Source organism: Lonchura striata, chromosome 9 (genome assembly GCF_050655825.1).
Source record: "Lonchura striata isolate lonStrDom1 chromosome 9, ASM5065582v1, whole genome shotgun sequence".
In the NCBI taxonomy this organism is placed as follows: domain Eukaryota; kingdom Metazoa; phylum Chordata; class Aves; order Passeriformes; family Estrildidae; genus Lonchura; species Lonchura striata.
This window is the reverse complement of record NC_140711.1, coordinates 25,784,812-25,801,854: the sequence shown is the minus strand read 5'-3', so window position 1 is coordinate 25,801,854 and position 17,043 is coordinate 25,784,812. Positions and strand designations below refer to the sequence as shown.

The 17,043-nt window shown below is 37.0% G+C and overlaps 1 protein-coding gene across 20 annotated transcripts in view; it reads left to right on the top strand.

The window, feature by feature from the left end:
* Positions 1-17,043, top strand: part of NAALADL2 (N-acetylated alpha-linked acidic dipeptidase like 2) — a 412,826-nt gene that overhangs the window by 371,029 nt on the left and 24,754 nt on the right. The window contains exon 12 of one of the 20 annotated variants that reach the window (XM_085587343.1): positions 586-16,988. The exons of the other annotated variants lie outside the window; for them this stretch is intronic. Coding sequence (XP_085443469.1) covers positions 586-681 — 96 coding nt within the window. The 3' untranslated portion in view covers positions 682-16,988. Of the gene's footprint in view, positions 1-585; positions 16,989-17,043 lie in introns of those variants that run through there. 20 annotated transcript variants of the gene reach the window in all.

The window sequence follows — 17,043 nt, the reverse complement described above, 5'->3', positions numbered from 1 at the left end:
ATACTGTTTATCTTTTGTGAAACTGTGATCTTAGAAGAAGTACTTCTCAGCTAGACAAAAAGCAGATAATGAGAAATACATGATGGAATCATTGACTGAACCCCTCCATGCAGCACAGTTTGCTTTTGGGGTAATTGCAAGGTGAGGTTGGGCCTTTACATAAATAACATCTTTTCTAATAGTGATGAAGAAAATGGGCCCATGGAATTCTGTCTCAACTGACATGAGCAATATTCTTCTGAACTTGGAGTTCCAGCCAGTGCACTGCTTTTGATTGACATATCTAAAGGAAATGTTAAGCTTTTTTCTTCCTTTTTACTTGAGATAAACTGAACAAACTTGCAGCTGACAGGATCTCATATGAGATCCTAATGAGGCAAAGAGAATGAAACATTTCTTTTTATGCTGAAGTGCCAAAACTGTAATGACATTGTATCATGGTTTTCAAAAAAATACAAAGATAAAAAATTCTTGCTTGTAACTCAATAGATATTTTGAATAATGTAGTGGACTGAATGCTGAATATTGAGGAAATGAGTTAATCAAAACTCTTCTGTCTCTGTCTTTTTTTTCCTTTCCCCACAGGAGGCTGGGAATCTTCCATTGTGTTCCCTTTCTCCTGCAGGAAGAAAATCTGTCCACAGTAAAGTCTCACAAGAGAGGGGAGAACTAATTATTTGACAATCAGGAACTATTTATAATTGTGTTCTAAGTAACATTTTTTTTTTCCAGATAAAGTATGCTATAGATATTTTTTCAAGTGCTTATCTACACCAACCTGTCTCAGAAACTCTGTGTTCATTTATATCACTTCATTTTAAAATGAGCATTATCCTAAATTAGTAAGTTATTCGCTGTTCCAAACAGCACTATTATATCAATGTAACCCACCTAAAAAATTAGCTAAATATGAAAAAAACTAAGTAGTACAAATACAAAGTAGGTTTTACTAAAGTATCAAATAAAAAAAAATAAAATTAGGAGTTTCATTTGCTTCAAAACATCCTTCAGTGGAAAAAAAATTTTGTGATTCAATTTAAAATAAACCAATCAATTATTGAAAATTTCATTTCAAAATTTCCCATTTAATCTTGTTATGTAAACAGGCAGTGGAATGCTGGCATGATTGTTCTTTACCACTAAGAATATTGCTATATTTCTTTGAAAGGCTTCTCCTCTGCTGATTTTCCATTGAAAATTGGATCACTGCTGCTTACGTCTAGAGCTTTGAAAGGATGAAACCCCAAAGAGAAATATTGCAGCATCCTCCTCTACTGTGTCAGAAGTAAAAAAACCTCACAAAATACAGTCACAGCAGTCAAAGAAGAAAGCAAGAGTGTGTCAGCTTGGAGAGGTTAGGTTGGGATTGGATATTAGAAAGAAATTTCTTTACTATAAGGGTGGGAGCCCTGGCACAGGGTGCCCAGAGAAGCTGTGGCTGCCCCTGGATCCCTGGAAGTGTCCCAGGTCAGGTAGGATGGGTCTGGAACATCCTGAGCCAGTGAAAGATGTCCCTGCCCATGGCAGGGGGTGTTACAAGATGAACTCTGTAACATATTTGATTATAATTTACCAAAGAGAAGTTGGTTTTTTTTTTTCAAATTACAGTGTGTAGTTAACAGATAAGATTAATTTCTAATGGGAAAATTCAGTTTCAGAATTTGTTTCCTGTTATCTGGCACGTTTTTAAATTTATCTGTATTTGCTGGAAAAGGACCAGGACACTCTAGAGCCATTTGTTTGTCTTAGTTAAACAGAAGCAAACAAAAATAAACCTTAAGATGCTCAGGTACAGCCAATGTCTGAACCCACAGCAAATGCTTTTATCTCATCCTACTATTGCAGTTAGTAAAAATTATCAGTTCCTCACTGCCTGAGTGTCACAACAGAAATTCAGCTTGTTTTTTTTTACCAAAGCAAAACTCTGAAACATGCAATTTTTCTGCTCTTGGTGCCTCTACAGTCACCATTTCTCCAGGCCACAGTGCAGGAGAGTGAGGCTGTTGAAGGAGCTTGGCTGGTGCCCTTCGGCCCCAGAAATGTTCTGCTGGCAGATATTCCTGGGAATAGGATGGCCTTGGCTTTGGTCTTACTCAGCTCTCATGTCCTCACAAGAGAATTAATTTCTAGCTTGCCTAAAAATACAGGCTTTTACCTTGGCAGGAGCACCCAAATTCTGACAGTTGTGAAAAAAATCTGGAATTCTGAAAGCTTTGGATTGTTGTGTTGTGATTATGTAACAGAACACAATGGCTACATGGGTGTATTTTTAAAAACTGAGTTCTAGTTCCAAAATAAGAGATATAAATTTGTGTCCCATTTAATATCCTATGCATTCACCCTGTCCAGAAACAGGTGATATGTTGCTGTTCATGATCTACTTTTCATCTTCCATTTCTATGCACAGTGAATTGCTGGTAGGTTTCCCTGGTGGACTTTTAAGAAAGGAGATCGATACTTGCAAATTCATACAAAGTTTTTTAAAATAGCAAGCCCTTAGAAAATATTACAGTGCATAAAGTTGTTTCCCAATAAATTCTAATTTGGATCAGAAACCAAAGCAAGGAAATGAGAGTCATGGTGAGGAGCACAAAAAAAGGAAACGTGTGGGTTTGATCAATGCGTTCAATTTTTTCTTTTTTTCCCCCCTGCTTATAGTTCAGCTATATACTTTTATTCTGTTCTAGCATTTGGAGGGGAGAAAAAGAAGCAGAAATTATAGCAAGAATTTTGTGGTTTTTTCAGTAAATTGGGTTCTGACTTGTCTTCTGTAGAGATACTTCATCCACTAGCCTAGTTCTGGGTTAGGGATAATTTTGCTACACAGTAAGAAACTGTTAAATAAACCTAGTGGGCATGCAGCTGAGTGGGTTTTGATTTTTTGCTCTTTTTTAGATGTCATCAAAAAACGTTTTTTAAAGACTTGTCATCTCTTTCTTCATATTCTGTCATGTTCATTGTGTCACTGGTGGAAGCAGAATGATTCTATTTGCTGCTTGTGCTTTCTTTGCCTTAGTTACTATTAGGGCTTACATCTAAATTAAAGATAATTATGAGCATATATGAAAGAAAAAACTTGCATTGAATCAGGAATGAATACATCCTTAATGTATCACTCAGAAAAGCTGTGGCATATGCTGCTGAAATATGTTTCATTTAATTAAAAACCTTCAAGGTTTGTACATTTCTGCTTGAATTGCTTAACTGATGTAGATCATAGAAGTGGAGCTGGTCTTGTGGGAATACTGTAAGAACAACAAAAACTACTTCTTTGCCTTAAAATGCACCCTTTACTTGTCATGACTTTCTAGTATCTCATTGAAAAGTATTTATATTTTCATGCCTTTTATCTTATTTAAGACGAGGGGATTTTAGTGGAACATCTTGGAGCTTTGGAGTTTTCATAAGGAAAGGACATAATTGGCCAAATTAACACTGTCACAGTCCTCACTGCAGTACAGCATTAGTCTGCAAGGCTTGGCAGTGATCACTGGCTGCATACATGTCCTAAACATACCAGGAAGGGCAATTCACTATTACACATGAATCAGACTGAAATTGCTGTACTTTGTGCTGGAGACTAAACCTCCAAATTCATGTTTGAGGAATCTATGCTGCACTTCAGGTATTACAGCCTGGTTGTACTCCTGAGATTTTTATATGCCTACCTACAGCATCTCATCCTAGCTAAAAATGTTCTGTGACACTGCAAAACATCTCCTCTCTCAGGCCAGGGGTTGGGCTAAGGGTGCCTTGTAAGCAGAACTCTCAAGAAGCTGCTGATGAGCATTTTCTATATTCTTACTCGCCTTTATTTCTTCCTACTTTTATGTATTCAGGTATAATCACTTAAAGGTGTGTAAATTGCTTTCAGAGGATTGAAATGTATAATACCTTGCATGATCACATTTGTCTTCAGTGCATTATTTGCAAGTTGTGTTCCAGACCCTCAGATAGTCTCACCTCAATTCTTAAAAGCAACTTCAAAGGGACCTAACACATAGAGAACCCTCCTCCAGAATAGCCCTACACTGTGAAAGATTATTTTAATTGTATTTCCCTGTAAATAGCTGCAGGTGTAAATTTAATTTCTCTGTAAACAGTTTAAGGTGTAAGCTTGCTTTTGCTTTTTTTTATTTTATTTTTTTGTTTGGGATATTTATTTTATTATTTGGGGTATTCTTGCCCACAGTCTTTTTCAGGTACTCTGTGTTTTTCTGTTGGAGGCTGTTGGCAGGGTGAGGAGAGCTCTGCTTTAGAGCTCATCAGAGCACAGGTCTTGTGTGTCAGTCATAGGAAAAATATGGAAGCAGTCATGAAAAATTGGAAAGTAAACAGAAAGAAATACAGTCATTTGATTTACAGGCTGACACTTGTCATTTTCATGAGGAGGCAAAGAAAACAGTGAATTTCCAAAGGTTGTAAGAGTTGAAGAAAGTACTTTTTAAAATTTTCTATTCTCATCTTGGACAGTTCCCTGAATTTTCATAGAAACTTTAGTAAACATGTTCTTGTTATTAACTTAGCTATTTCTACCAACTTCTCAGTTTTATTTGAACATGTGAAGCAGTACAAACTTTTCAGAGAGAAACTAACCAATGCTTTTCCAAATTGATTCTGAGTCCTTATTCATTCATTGAAATCTTTCTTAATTAGAAGAAGAAAAAAAAAATATAATGACCGTTCATTCTTCTCATTATTTGCATGAGCATTTCAGAGCCACTTGAACTTAATCTAAGCAACTCATTAGCAAAGTTCTGTAAACTTCTAATTTTTGGATGTATGTTTTTTCTGTATTTTCTGAAAAGCAGAACAAATCATTGGTGAGTATATATACTGTTGTAAAATCCTGCAGTCTCCTCTGATCCATAATTGTGTTTCTAGGACTATTTTACCATAATTTCCTTAGCTGAAGTGGACTTTCAAGCTTCCATTCTTGTATGACTAGGTAAGTAATAAAATTATTGAAGTGCGACTTTGAGAATGAGGAACTAATAACTTTAAATTTACTGTCTGTCCCAATAATTGTAGTTTTCAAAGTATTTCAAAAGGCAGCCTAGAAATCTTGCTTTTAGTGTCCATGTAAGGCAATACTTGAGATGATCTTGAGCCATGTGGTTTTAAGAAGATTTTTAATGTTAAGAAATAAGCTCTTTCTCACTTTCAGTTTGGTCTATTTAGTCCCCTGAGTTTTGTTGCTTTTCTTGCTAGGCTTAGTGGTTTTAATTCAAAGAAAGTAATGAAGAGAAAAATGCAAAACACATCCTTACACTGCTAAACAGCCACAGTAATATGTTTAGAAAATGTATTGAGCTGCCTAATCCAAAGCTCATGGAAACTGAATGCAGATTGATGGCAGTGGGATGTAATTAGGCTTGGCTGACTTTTTTTTTTTTTTAACCCTTGTGAGTTAAATAAGATCACTTTCCATGAGAAGCAGATAGTGAGGGAAGGGTTGACAATAGCAGAACTAAGAGCCAAGGTTGCCTGGTGTCCACTCACGTCTTTGAACCAATAATTGCTTTTGAAAGGTTATTTCAAGGCTCAGCATCCATTTTCAGAGGGACTGGTGGCACTGGCAGATAAGCAGTGTGGGATCTTGCTGACTCCATCCCTTTCAGCTTTACTTAGTACCTGCCAGCTAACCTGGGGTAGGGAAACACATCCTCCAGTTAACATCCCCAGCAATACAAGAGGATTCTTTTCAGCAGACTAAAATCCAAAACGAGTTCTATATTTTTGGGGTGGTTTTTCTGGTTTTTTTTTTCCTTTTCCCAAGTCAGAGCTGTAAGACACAAGACTGTGGTGAGAGTTCTGCTGACCTTCACTGTTTAGAATAATGCTTGTAGTCAGTGTAGATGACTACACATAGGTTTTTTATTTGCATTAGTCTAGACAGACTTTGTGACATGCTGCTGACTTTCTTTCCCCTCAAATGTGAATTCAGAATGAAAATAAAATACCATGGATGAGATACTGTGACCCATTATGATAACTCATGCTAATTGAAGTTAGATTTCAGGATTTATGAATTATCTCTGCTCGTTAGATTAAGCTAAAGAACTTTGAGGTCATTTAGTCCATTTGTGCTGGTACAATATACTCACTTCCTTTCTTCCTAGGTTGTATTTAACTACACAGAGAAAAGTCTTGTGGTGCTTTATTTGATTAACTGTTCCACAATCCAAAATGACTTCTCACAAAATTTTTTCCTTCTCTTGTTCAATTGAAATAGTTTTCCCTTAATTACATCACTTTTGGTTGTTTCTTTTAATTTTTACTTGGAAACTTGAATGTCCTATAACTACTGTGTTCTGAATTTCATTAGTAAAAGAATTCTTTATTTTGAGATCAAAGAATTCTGATATACATTAGCACTTTAATTATAAGCTACAGAATGATAACTGAATGAATAGGGTGAAGGCTTTTTAGACTAGCAGGGCTGACAATTAAAAAGGCTTTGGCATGACTTGCAGCGTAGCCTATTCTTTTTTTTTTTTTTTTTGTTAAATATTGCTATTATTGTAAATGAAGATTAATAATCAGTAATAGCTACTGGGCTCTTTTAATGTAATATTCTTCACAAATAAACCCCTCAGCTTAGATGGTACTGGTGCTCCCCTTCACATCCCCTCTTTTGCAAATATCAGTTGGTATTTAAGTAGAGTAAGCAGAAAAATAACTCTGTCTTCAGTCAAGTTCAACCTCTGTCTCGGAGACAGAGAATTGCTGGAGGACTGGAGGTAAAATAAAGATTAACAAATCAGCATAATATAATGGTCTAATCTAATATTGTGTCTGGAGTCTGCTGTTCTTGGACTGGAAAACTGAAATATTTGGGAATGGGCAGACACAGTGATGCCTCCAGTCTCCCCTGGGACAGCCCCGCTGCCTGCGACCCTCAGCAGCACCCAGCCAGCAGTGCTTAAAACTGCCAGATTTAGCATCATTTCCACTTTCCCTGTTTCAAATGTCTTGAGAGGTCAGTATTGATAGAGTGAAATGGAGTTAAATGGTGTTAGGAAACTTGGAGTCTGTTACTTGTTACTCAGTCATTTTGCCTAATAAGTGAATTCTAAAATCTGTCATTTTCTAAAATTTGTCTCTAAGTGAAAACTAATATTTTTTTTCTTTAAACCTAGTGTTAAATTATTTATTCTCTTCAATTTATCATTCCAAAAATATCCCATTATTGGATGAAGCTTGGATGACTATATTGTTGGTTAGAGTTCAGAATCTTGCAGTATTATCCTGCTGTACCCAAAAGATCAGAACAGTTCCTGGAAGGCTTTTTAGTTGTTCTGAAAATAAAAGTGAAAAACTTTAAAATGTATTTTGTGCTTTTGATGTATGATGTAGACATAGTGCAGTATCTTCTAGAAATTTCACTCTGATATCAAAATTCTTTTGAAGATTATTTTTACTGGGTTTAAAGCTATTCAGAGTACCTCAAATGCCCATACACATTGCCTTTCTACTGGCTGGGGGAAGGGAAATTCTCAGAGTCTATAAAGTCCTAATGTATTTTAAAGTATGAAAATTAATATTATATGCAATTGCATCTCTCTTCAGTTTTAACATACGGAAGAGTTTTGAGATGAGTTTTTCTCTAATCTGTGAATTGAAGTGCACTTACACACATGCGTGACTGTATCACTTTGGATGCTACCACTAATTTATTTGTTCATTTTGGGGGGGAACTGTGTAAAATTTGGAATTTTACGTCATATGGGGGAGTTATGCTGAATGCACAGATTACAGTATGCTAAAGGACATTTTAGTATTCTGATAAGTTTTCATTCTAGAGAATTTTTTTAACTCCATCCTTTTCTCCCTGGCTTTGTGATCAAACCATTTCTCTTCATTGTAATTGCCTCTTATCTTGACATATTTGCCTTGCAAGTCTTTTTTCCTCCTGTAATCCATCTATAGTGTTATGTCAAAATGATGTTCCTCAGCTGTCTTTTTAATCTTGCCTTCTCCTCTTCCAGACATTGCCCAGGCTCCTATTGATGGTCTGCAGCAAATTCCAACTTGATTTTTTTTCTAAATAGTTTGCTTTTTCCAGACTCCATCTCTTTCACTCTCCAGACTCCTCAACTACTTCCTTTTCATCTTACCTTTCACTAAAGTGATCAGATCTTCACCCATGCTATCCTTATATTTGGAATAGCAAATAGTAGCATTTCCTACAGTATTGGAAGATTATATTCTTTTAAAATGTGCTTCTCTGTGTAATATTTCTTGTTTCCATCAGATCGTGCTGCCTTTGTCCCTTTAACACAGAACCCACCTAAAGATACAGTGGAATGAAATAGCCATCATAATTTAATGATTTTAGTAACAGGTGTATGATTATAGACCCAGATGTGCCAATAAATCTCAATTTTACCTTCAGATACTTTGAGCTTTACAGCTAGTGATCCTTATGAATTTCAAAAGCCATTCTATGACCTGAGTTTCCTTTCTCTGTTTATGTAAATATTCTGTAATGGGAAAGATTATTTATTATATCTTTAATCAGTGTTTATCAGGGACAAGTTAGAAAGATGAGGGAGTCTCTTTTTCAGACAAAGTGGCTGTCTTAGGAACATCCCAGCTAATTATAAAATACTTCAGCAAGTTCAGCAAACTGACCTGGGATTTCCTAACACTCAAAGAGTTTGTCAGATTTGGCATTTCCCCCAAGCCTTAGGGGGAGGTTGCTCAACCCAAACACATTCATCTTTAATTAATTTTTTATTTTTAAAATAAAACAAGCAACCTTACCCTACCTTTATTTGAGAAATTATACTGTTTAATTATAGACTTCTTTTTGAGGTTTAAGTTTAAAATTATTACTATAAGTCAACTGATTACATTTTATTTTAGTTACATTGAAGATTGAATGTTCTGATACAAAAAACAGTGGGAAAAAATTCACAGAAATTCTACTTTTGCGTTCTGATATTTGTAAGAAGCTTAAATACATTTTTGGCTTGGTAAATCCTATGCAAGTGAATCCAAGAGCAGAATCTAACCCTAATTGTAGTAATTGCGTAAGAAGGAAATTGAGCCTTTTTGTGAAAGTGGCAGCAAATCTTGGTGTCTGGGGGTAGCCCCAGTGAATTCTCCCCTGGGGGAGAGTGTGCCTTTGGCTGTGGATGGGTCTTTTCTGGGAGCTCTGTACTGCAGCACGATGCATCTTCAGCTTCCCTGGGATCCTCAGCTCCGTGGGTCACTGGTGGCTGTCCCTCAGGGCCAGTCTGTCGTGTTTAATGAACTGTCACTGCTCCAATCCTGACTGATCACAGCCACCTAAAGAGGAAAAATTTGTCGTACCTTTGCATCAAGAGGTGGCACGAGAGAAAAGAGCAATATTTTCCCTGTATAACTATTAAATATCTCAGCTTTTCTGAGTTTGAGAGGATAGGGAGACTTTAATATATAATGTCATTAATCTTTCCATAATGCTTGTTCTGTTGAGTATGCTGAATTGACTGTCCAAGTTTGACAAGTTCCTCAACCCATCACAGATGATTTTCTTCAATTGTTTCAACTCTTAAATTCAGTTTCTTTCTTTCATTGTCCCTGGTTCTCCATAAATTCTAAGGACTGGCTACTGCCTAGCATATATTCTTTCAGTATGGCCACGTAGAAGACATAATTGCAAATAAAATTTGGGCTAACCAGAGACTCCTCTAATAGCATTTCCTCATCCTCATCTCACAGTCTCCACAGTCGGGTCTGACTCATTTTGAAGGTCATGCAATGCAAAATTTAAGGATGGTGGTATATTAATGCATCTCAGTCCTGATATTGTGATCATTAATGTTGAAAAAGTGTATAAATGGAATTGAAATAGATGAGAAAAAGTAGAAAAAAATGTATTGTCACAATAATGGAAGAAAAATAATAATGAACATCCAGGACAATGTTCAGTGCTGAAGCAGATTATATGCATTATTTTAATTAAGAGTGCTTAATAGTACATATGGTTTTCCTTGAATAATAATTGCATGCTGATGAAGTATGATTAGAGACTTTTTTTTTTTTTGAGTTCAATTAAATCAAATCCATTTCTGTAAAAGGAGAGTGATTAAAAAGATGATATCGAGGTCTAAACTGAAGGCTGTGGCTGAAGCTTCTTATTGCCAATTTCTTTATTATTACTCTCCTGTGATGACTATTATCTAGTTTTTAACAATGCTATAAGTTTCAGACCCAGTCCTGTAGATTCAGTGGAAGAAGTGGCTTTACAGATCAAACAGAAACCTGGGAAGTCTTTGGATGTCCTTGGGATCCTGGGGTCATTCCAGCCTGGGAAGACTCTTGGTTCACACATGTATCTTGAAGTGTGTGAGGAGATATTCTGATTAACCAGGGCTCTAAGGCAACATTCTGTTTTCTGGGCCGATCTGTTTCTATTTTGTGAACCTGGGTGATTAAATGCAGGCTTGCACTGCTGTTTTTTTTCTCTCTAAGTCATTACTGTCTGCCTTGGAAGGCTCCAGGACCAGCAGGGCCCAGCCAACTGTCTGGCAACTGTTAACAAAATTATCAATTATCTTGTTGAGACCCATCATCTCGTGCTTTGATTATCCTGTGAGTAGGGAGAGCTGGTTGTGCGAGCATCCTGATGGGTGCCCTAAACACACACATCAGGCAGGGAAAGGGAATGATGCTCATTAACTGGGAGCAAACACAGGGGAGGTTGTCCAGTAGCATGGCAAGTCTTGGTGTCCAGGCTCTTAATCACAGCCTGGTTTGTGTTTTCATACCAGTCCACAGGAATCTGCACTGATGCCTCTTGTCTGTTACTCTGAGGGGACTTTTACTTTCTTTGCTTCAAACTTCCTTTATAACAAGAAAAAAAAATGCATTTTTTGTGCATAAGTGTGTGCACTAATAGCTAACTGCATGTTTTGTCCTGAAAATTTCTGTATTACATATGCAAATAAAGAAACAAGCTATGTAGTTTTGGTTTAACGTAGTTAACATCTGTCCACAATGCAATTTCTGTATATGATCATTGTCAATGGAGATCTTTCACTCTGATCTATAGAGATAAATTTTGCATCATATTTCATTATCTATTTCTCTTTGTACCAGAACAATAGCTGGATCTGTTTCCTCAGGACTGCCTGTAGCCAGCTTCAGGCAGCTAACATTGCTTATTTTAAAAGGATCCAGCACTGCTTTTCCTGTGCAGTGATGGTATCTGGGTATTATGGGAATGCTATGTGCAAATCATTCTGCTTTAAATCAAACTTTTCAGTATTTGTCATCCTCAGAGTCCACAGCTGAGAATCAGAGAAACCTGGCTTTAACATTGGAGCTAAAAAAGAATTAACACTAGAGCAAACTTTTTAAATTCTCTATAAGAAATCCAGCATGAGGTTTTGTAAAGATTTAAAGATTTGTATTGTCATGGTGTGGCCTCTTCAGCCAGAGCTCAAGTGCAGAAGACCATTCTGCTGCATCCTTCTGCACGCTCATAACCATGCAAACTGAGGAAAAGGCCAACTAACTCTTTTTCCTAAGGTTTTAGTCTAGTGGCCCTTCTAGAAGTTAATTCAACATGCATAAATATGAAGTAGATTATTAGAAAATCATCTGGAGATTATTGCTGCTTACATTTATGTGCTCCACAGTTGACTTCATGGCTTGCTGTGTGAGCAGGAACCCTGTGCAGACAGAAAGTGGCTCTGCCTCAGTTCCAAACAAAGTGGCTTGAGCACAGGTTCAGTGCACAGTGCCAAGCCTAACTCAATAAAGCCATTAGCTTGGAAGTGAGTTAATCATCCCTCTTCTCTGCCCCTGTGGTAACAAAAGCACGAGAACTGCCAGAAATGGGCCAGGCTCTGGCTGTGTGAGGAGCAGCGTGATGTGGATGGAAGGTAGGAGTGCAAAGAAACTCTGGATAATATCAAGGAGTTATAACCCAGGGCATGGGGAATTGTTCCTCACTATAAATTAATCCAATTTAAAATATTTCTTAATAGAAAAGTATAAAATCCTGAGTTGGAAGGGATCTGCAAGGATCACTCCTGGGACAACGTCACCAATCACACCGTGATATTAGAAAATTCACATAAAGGCACTTAGATACACAAGAAACATACATCTCCATATACTTATAATCTGAAATGCAGTGATTTCTACGTGTACACAAAAAGCAAAGCAGAAATAAGTAGGAGTTTCTTTTTTGTGCAGGAAACTGAAATGATTAGTCCTAGCTGTGAATGAAATCCATACAAAATGTACTTTCACTTCTCTGAGTGCTGTACACTACTAAATTGGCCAACGAATTAGATTTTAAGCAAATTATATACTTCTAACCTTAATTTATCAGTGCCTCAGAACCTCATCATGAATCATGTAGAAAACATAGTGTATGATCATGTAAATAGAGATCTGTATTCCAGAGCCAGCCTAAGTTACCATAGTCCTGGATTATCTTAATATGTAATTTTGGGGATGCCTAGTGCTGTGTGCCACCCTAATAGAAACAGTCAAGTGCTGCTTGCTGTGCACAGGATACCTGAAGAGAGGGAATATCCATGTTTTATTCACAATCACTTTTACTTCCTAATCAATATTTTCTGTGCTAAGAGTAAATAAAACAATATTAAATTATTTGGGGGCAAGGAGGGTTGAAATAAAATATTTAATATTTGCAAGAACTCACACTTTCCTTGTTCAGAAAGAAGTATTTCTTATGAATTAATGTGCTGTGGTTCACCTGCTGTAGCACAGACTCACCATAGTCCTTTCTCAGAGAGCCCTCTACTGTCCTAAAATACAGCTGTTGCATTCAGTGTCTGATACCCCAAAATACCATTTGATCTGTGGTGTAAATACATGCCCTGGTGCCAAGGTAGATTTCAATAAGGGGGGAAAAGAAACCAAAACAAAACAAAAAACAAACACATGTTTTTACTGAATATTTAAGAAATTTGAATTTTTGAATTTTGGCAACTTTAATGCAAAATGGACATTATGGCCAGATTTCTATTTCTATGCCTAATCATGGGAATGTGGTTTTCAGAAAGATAGAGGCTCAAAAAACTGGCTGTGTCCTCATGTTCCTGCTTCTGATTTTTCTTTTGTGTATCAGCTAACTTCTTTGGAAGGTGATGAATATAAAAAAACCTGCTGTGTAGACTGATTCTGCAGGAAATTTTTCCCCAGTAAATTGAGATCCCACTATTAAGAATGCTCATTAATTTATCATGAGTCTCACTACTGCTGCCATTCATCTGGTAACACTAGGTGCTGAAATTGTTATTGCCAGGGAATCACAGATTTCATTTAAATAGATTCAATTTCTCATGTTTAATTAAAGAAGTCTGATAACATTAAGGAAGTTGAGTGGATAGGGGGAACCAGAAGAAGCATATTCATGAAATTTGCCTATATTAATAAAACTATTTTTTACATTTTTCAGGGGAGATAAGGTGGGGAAGGCTGATTAGTTTATCATTTGAGATTACTAATACTGTGGTTCTGAGAGGGGATCTTAATATCTGCAGATATTCATTCTTTATTTTCATGGGTGTGGGGGCTGAAGCTGTTGTTTATGATTGGTTTCATGTCAGAAGATCTCTGCAGGTCACTCTGCTCATCAGTCTTTGTGGGAAGAGAGACCCTTGATGCAAAGGATGAACACCTGAGATTAAACAGTGCAACAGCCAGTCGTGAAAGTTAAACCTTTCCACTCACCTTAAGGAGGGAAAAAGAGGGAAAAACAGTTCTTTTCAGCAGTGTCATTGATCCCTCTAAAGAGTACAGAATTTTGCCATGTTCCTTCCCCATCCATGACCCCCAGGGGCAATGTATGAAGGGAGAGGTGCAGGGTGTGAGGGCAAATGTGACTAGAAAACAACAATGCTGATATCAGAGGAAGCTGAGGCTCAGAGCTGCCCATTCCCAAGGATTGTTTGGGTCTGTAGCAGGCAGTCTTAGGGATGGGGGGATGTTGAGTTTGTAGCTGAGAATCTGCATAGGTCTGCACTACCATGTCACATCACCTCTCCTCTCACATAGTTTGTCATGGTTGTGGTGGATAAGCTGCCACATGTGTGCTGGTTTCCTCTGGAAGTGCACAGCTGTCAGTAAAGTGTTGTTAACATGCACAGAATAAAATTTTAAAAATATGTTACAGAGGTATAGGGCTTGAAATGCAAAGGAGTTGCTGCTGCACAGCTCAGGTTTCAAGTGGCTGAGCCTAATTCTTTCCAGCAGGTAAAACTGGAGTGCAACACTGCTGAAGACATTGTTTACAGAAGGATAAACATGGCATTTACTTCATTTTTTAAGTTATGTTGTTTGTAACTTGGCATATGAAGAGATCTGAGATGTCTGTTTAGATTTTAACTCTGCTAATGTAACTAAAAATGTCCTAAAGGCTCAGCACTTCCACCCTCTGAGGTTTGCATAGCACAGGCTGGATACATCAGTTTCAAATTCCAGTAATCAAAAAAAAAAATAAACCCAAAAAACAAAACAAAACAAAAAAAACCCGAAAAACCAAAACAAACAAACAAACAAAAAAAAAAAACCAAAAAAACAACAAAGCTCACAAGACTGACATGTAAACTTCTGTGTTAAAGGAATTCCTGCACGCTGCATGCTGATGTTTATTCTAGCAGATTGATCTCTCTCACACATAATATTTTCATGTCTTCATATCCACTAAATATGCTTTAATTTTATTCATCTTGCAAATTTCTGCTGCTGTGGCAGAATGGAGGATGAGTGGCTGTGCCTGCCTTGTCAGGAAAGCCAGACAGCACTCGAGGCTTGTCCCTGCCAGGCAGGCTCAGGAGCAGCATGCCCCCAAAGCAAAACTGAATCTGTGTACCAGACACTCTGTGGAGCCTTTCAATTTATCTAGCCTGGGCTTAAAGCATTCATATTTTTTAAAAAATTAAATTTGTGTGCCAGCAGACATGCTTTATGTTGCTGCTAGGCAGCTGGGATGTTTGAGGAAGAAAGTTGTCTTGAACACTGAGTTTAACTCCCTGAGAAAACAGCTGTGACATACAAAAAACCCAACCTGTGATGAATTCCACCCCCCAAACTCCACTTTATTTAATTTCCTTATTTGCACTGTAAAACAGCTAAACTGGTAACGTATATTTATGATTTGTATGGAGGAACATGTTGTGTGCATTTAATCGAGGTATTTTTTTTATGTCAGTCTTTTAGAAAGTGTTGTGGATCCACCTGATGTTCCTGAAAATTGGATTTTATAGTCAAATTAGGTTCATAGATAGGCAATAATTGGAAGAATACATAGTTCCTGAAGGAATGGTTTGTAAAACTCTGGAAGAGAAAAGAACATACAACATCATTTGGAAATGTCATGTGATACTGAATCATCTTTAACACCAGCATTTTTTTGAAGTTTGTGATTCTTCCTTTTATCTTTTGGGATCTACACAGTGTCACAGAAGTAAAAGCAGGGACAGCAGTTGTTTCCTTCCTATAAAGACGTTTATGCCTATAGGTAAAAGACCCTGAAAGAATGTTATTTTGGTATAAACCTATTTTAAATATTGAGATTTGTTTTGCAGTATTCATAGAATCACAGAATGGATTGAGTTGGAAGGGACCTTAAAACTCATCTTTGAGCTTTGCCATGGGTAGGGACACCTTCCACTAGCCCAGATTAAATCCAACCTGGCCTTGGACACTTCCAGGGATGGAGCAGCCACAGCTTCTCTGGGCACCCTGTGCCAAGGCCTCACCACCCTCACAGAGAACAAATAAGTATAAGTACAATTATTGTTACATTTTATATTAATACTTATTTTTAAAGTAATTGGAAGTTCTTTAAATAATTTTTTGTGTACTGAAAGACACCTTTCCCACAGCCAAGTGCATTGTTAGTCATTATTTTTTCTTTTTAAAATAGAAAGAAAATCATTATTGGATGAATTAGCATTTGAACTCTAAGATCTTTTCTTACACTTGATAATTGTGTAAATGTTACATGAATTATTGCGTATTGTATGTGTATTATGTATAAATGCTGTTTGAGAAATTGTCATTAGTGTTTTAGCCACCTCAGTATGGGAACAGAATCAATCATCCTGCTTTAGCTTTTCACTTCATGAGAAAATTGTCTTTACTCTTAGCTAAATTATTCTTGCATTTAATAATTCAGTAGTCAGTCTGATACATTTTTCACCTGGGAAAAGGGGGCCAAAGCTTGTCTTTATTTTCCATGTATATTCAGTGTTGCGCTCAGGGGAATGGTATATCCAAAAATAAGACTATAAATAAGAAATCAGTAGCCTTTTCTGTCTTGCTGCTTTATGTGGGTTTGATATATGCTCCTGCAGCATTATTACTTACTCTGTTCAGATCAATGCTCTGAGCTTTCCTTTACATGATTGATTTCTTCCAGATTAGCCCACGAAGTACGTGATTTAATAAACACCACTGCTACCTGTTTGCTAACACACTGTCTGCAGTCTTAGAGACTGTAAAATTTCTAAAATGCTTCAGTCAGTCATAAGATTTGGATGGTATCACTTTATTTCAGTAGGAAAAAGAAAACAGATTTGGTGTGCTGTAGTTGAAAGCAAACTAAAGTTCCTTGGAAGAAACAGAAATAAGACAAGAATTCATAAAAATGAAGCCAGATTCTGCAGGAGATAATGATAAAGTTGCTTACTACGGTATTGTCCTCTCTAAATGCCACTTTCCTGCCTCACAAAAGAAGCATTTTTCCTTGCTTTTGTGTTCTTAAAAATTGTGGCAGCAGATTGTAGAGTATCAGCAACATTATAACTATTGATGTCACTTCCTAAAATACCTATGGATATTTGTATTACCATTTAGTTAAAGTTTTAGCAGAAATGGGCTGTCAAGGAAGAATTTAAGTGTTCTCTAGAGCTGTCCTGTGACCTGTGGTGCTGTCCTGGGGTTCGGTGGGTGTGGGGTCCATGTAGAATGCCTGCTTTTATTAGGATGTTATTTCAATGTTTAGCAACTCACAGGGTGCCCATGTTCTGGGCAGTTTATCTTAAAAGAGTTCCATGCAGGACATGG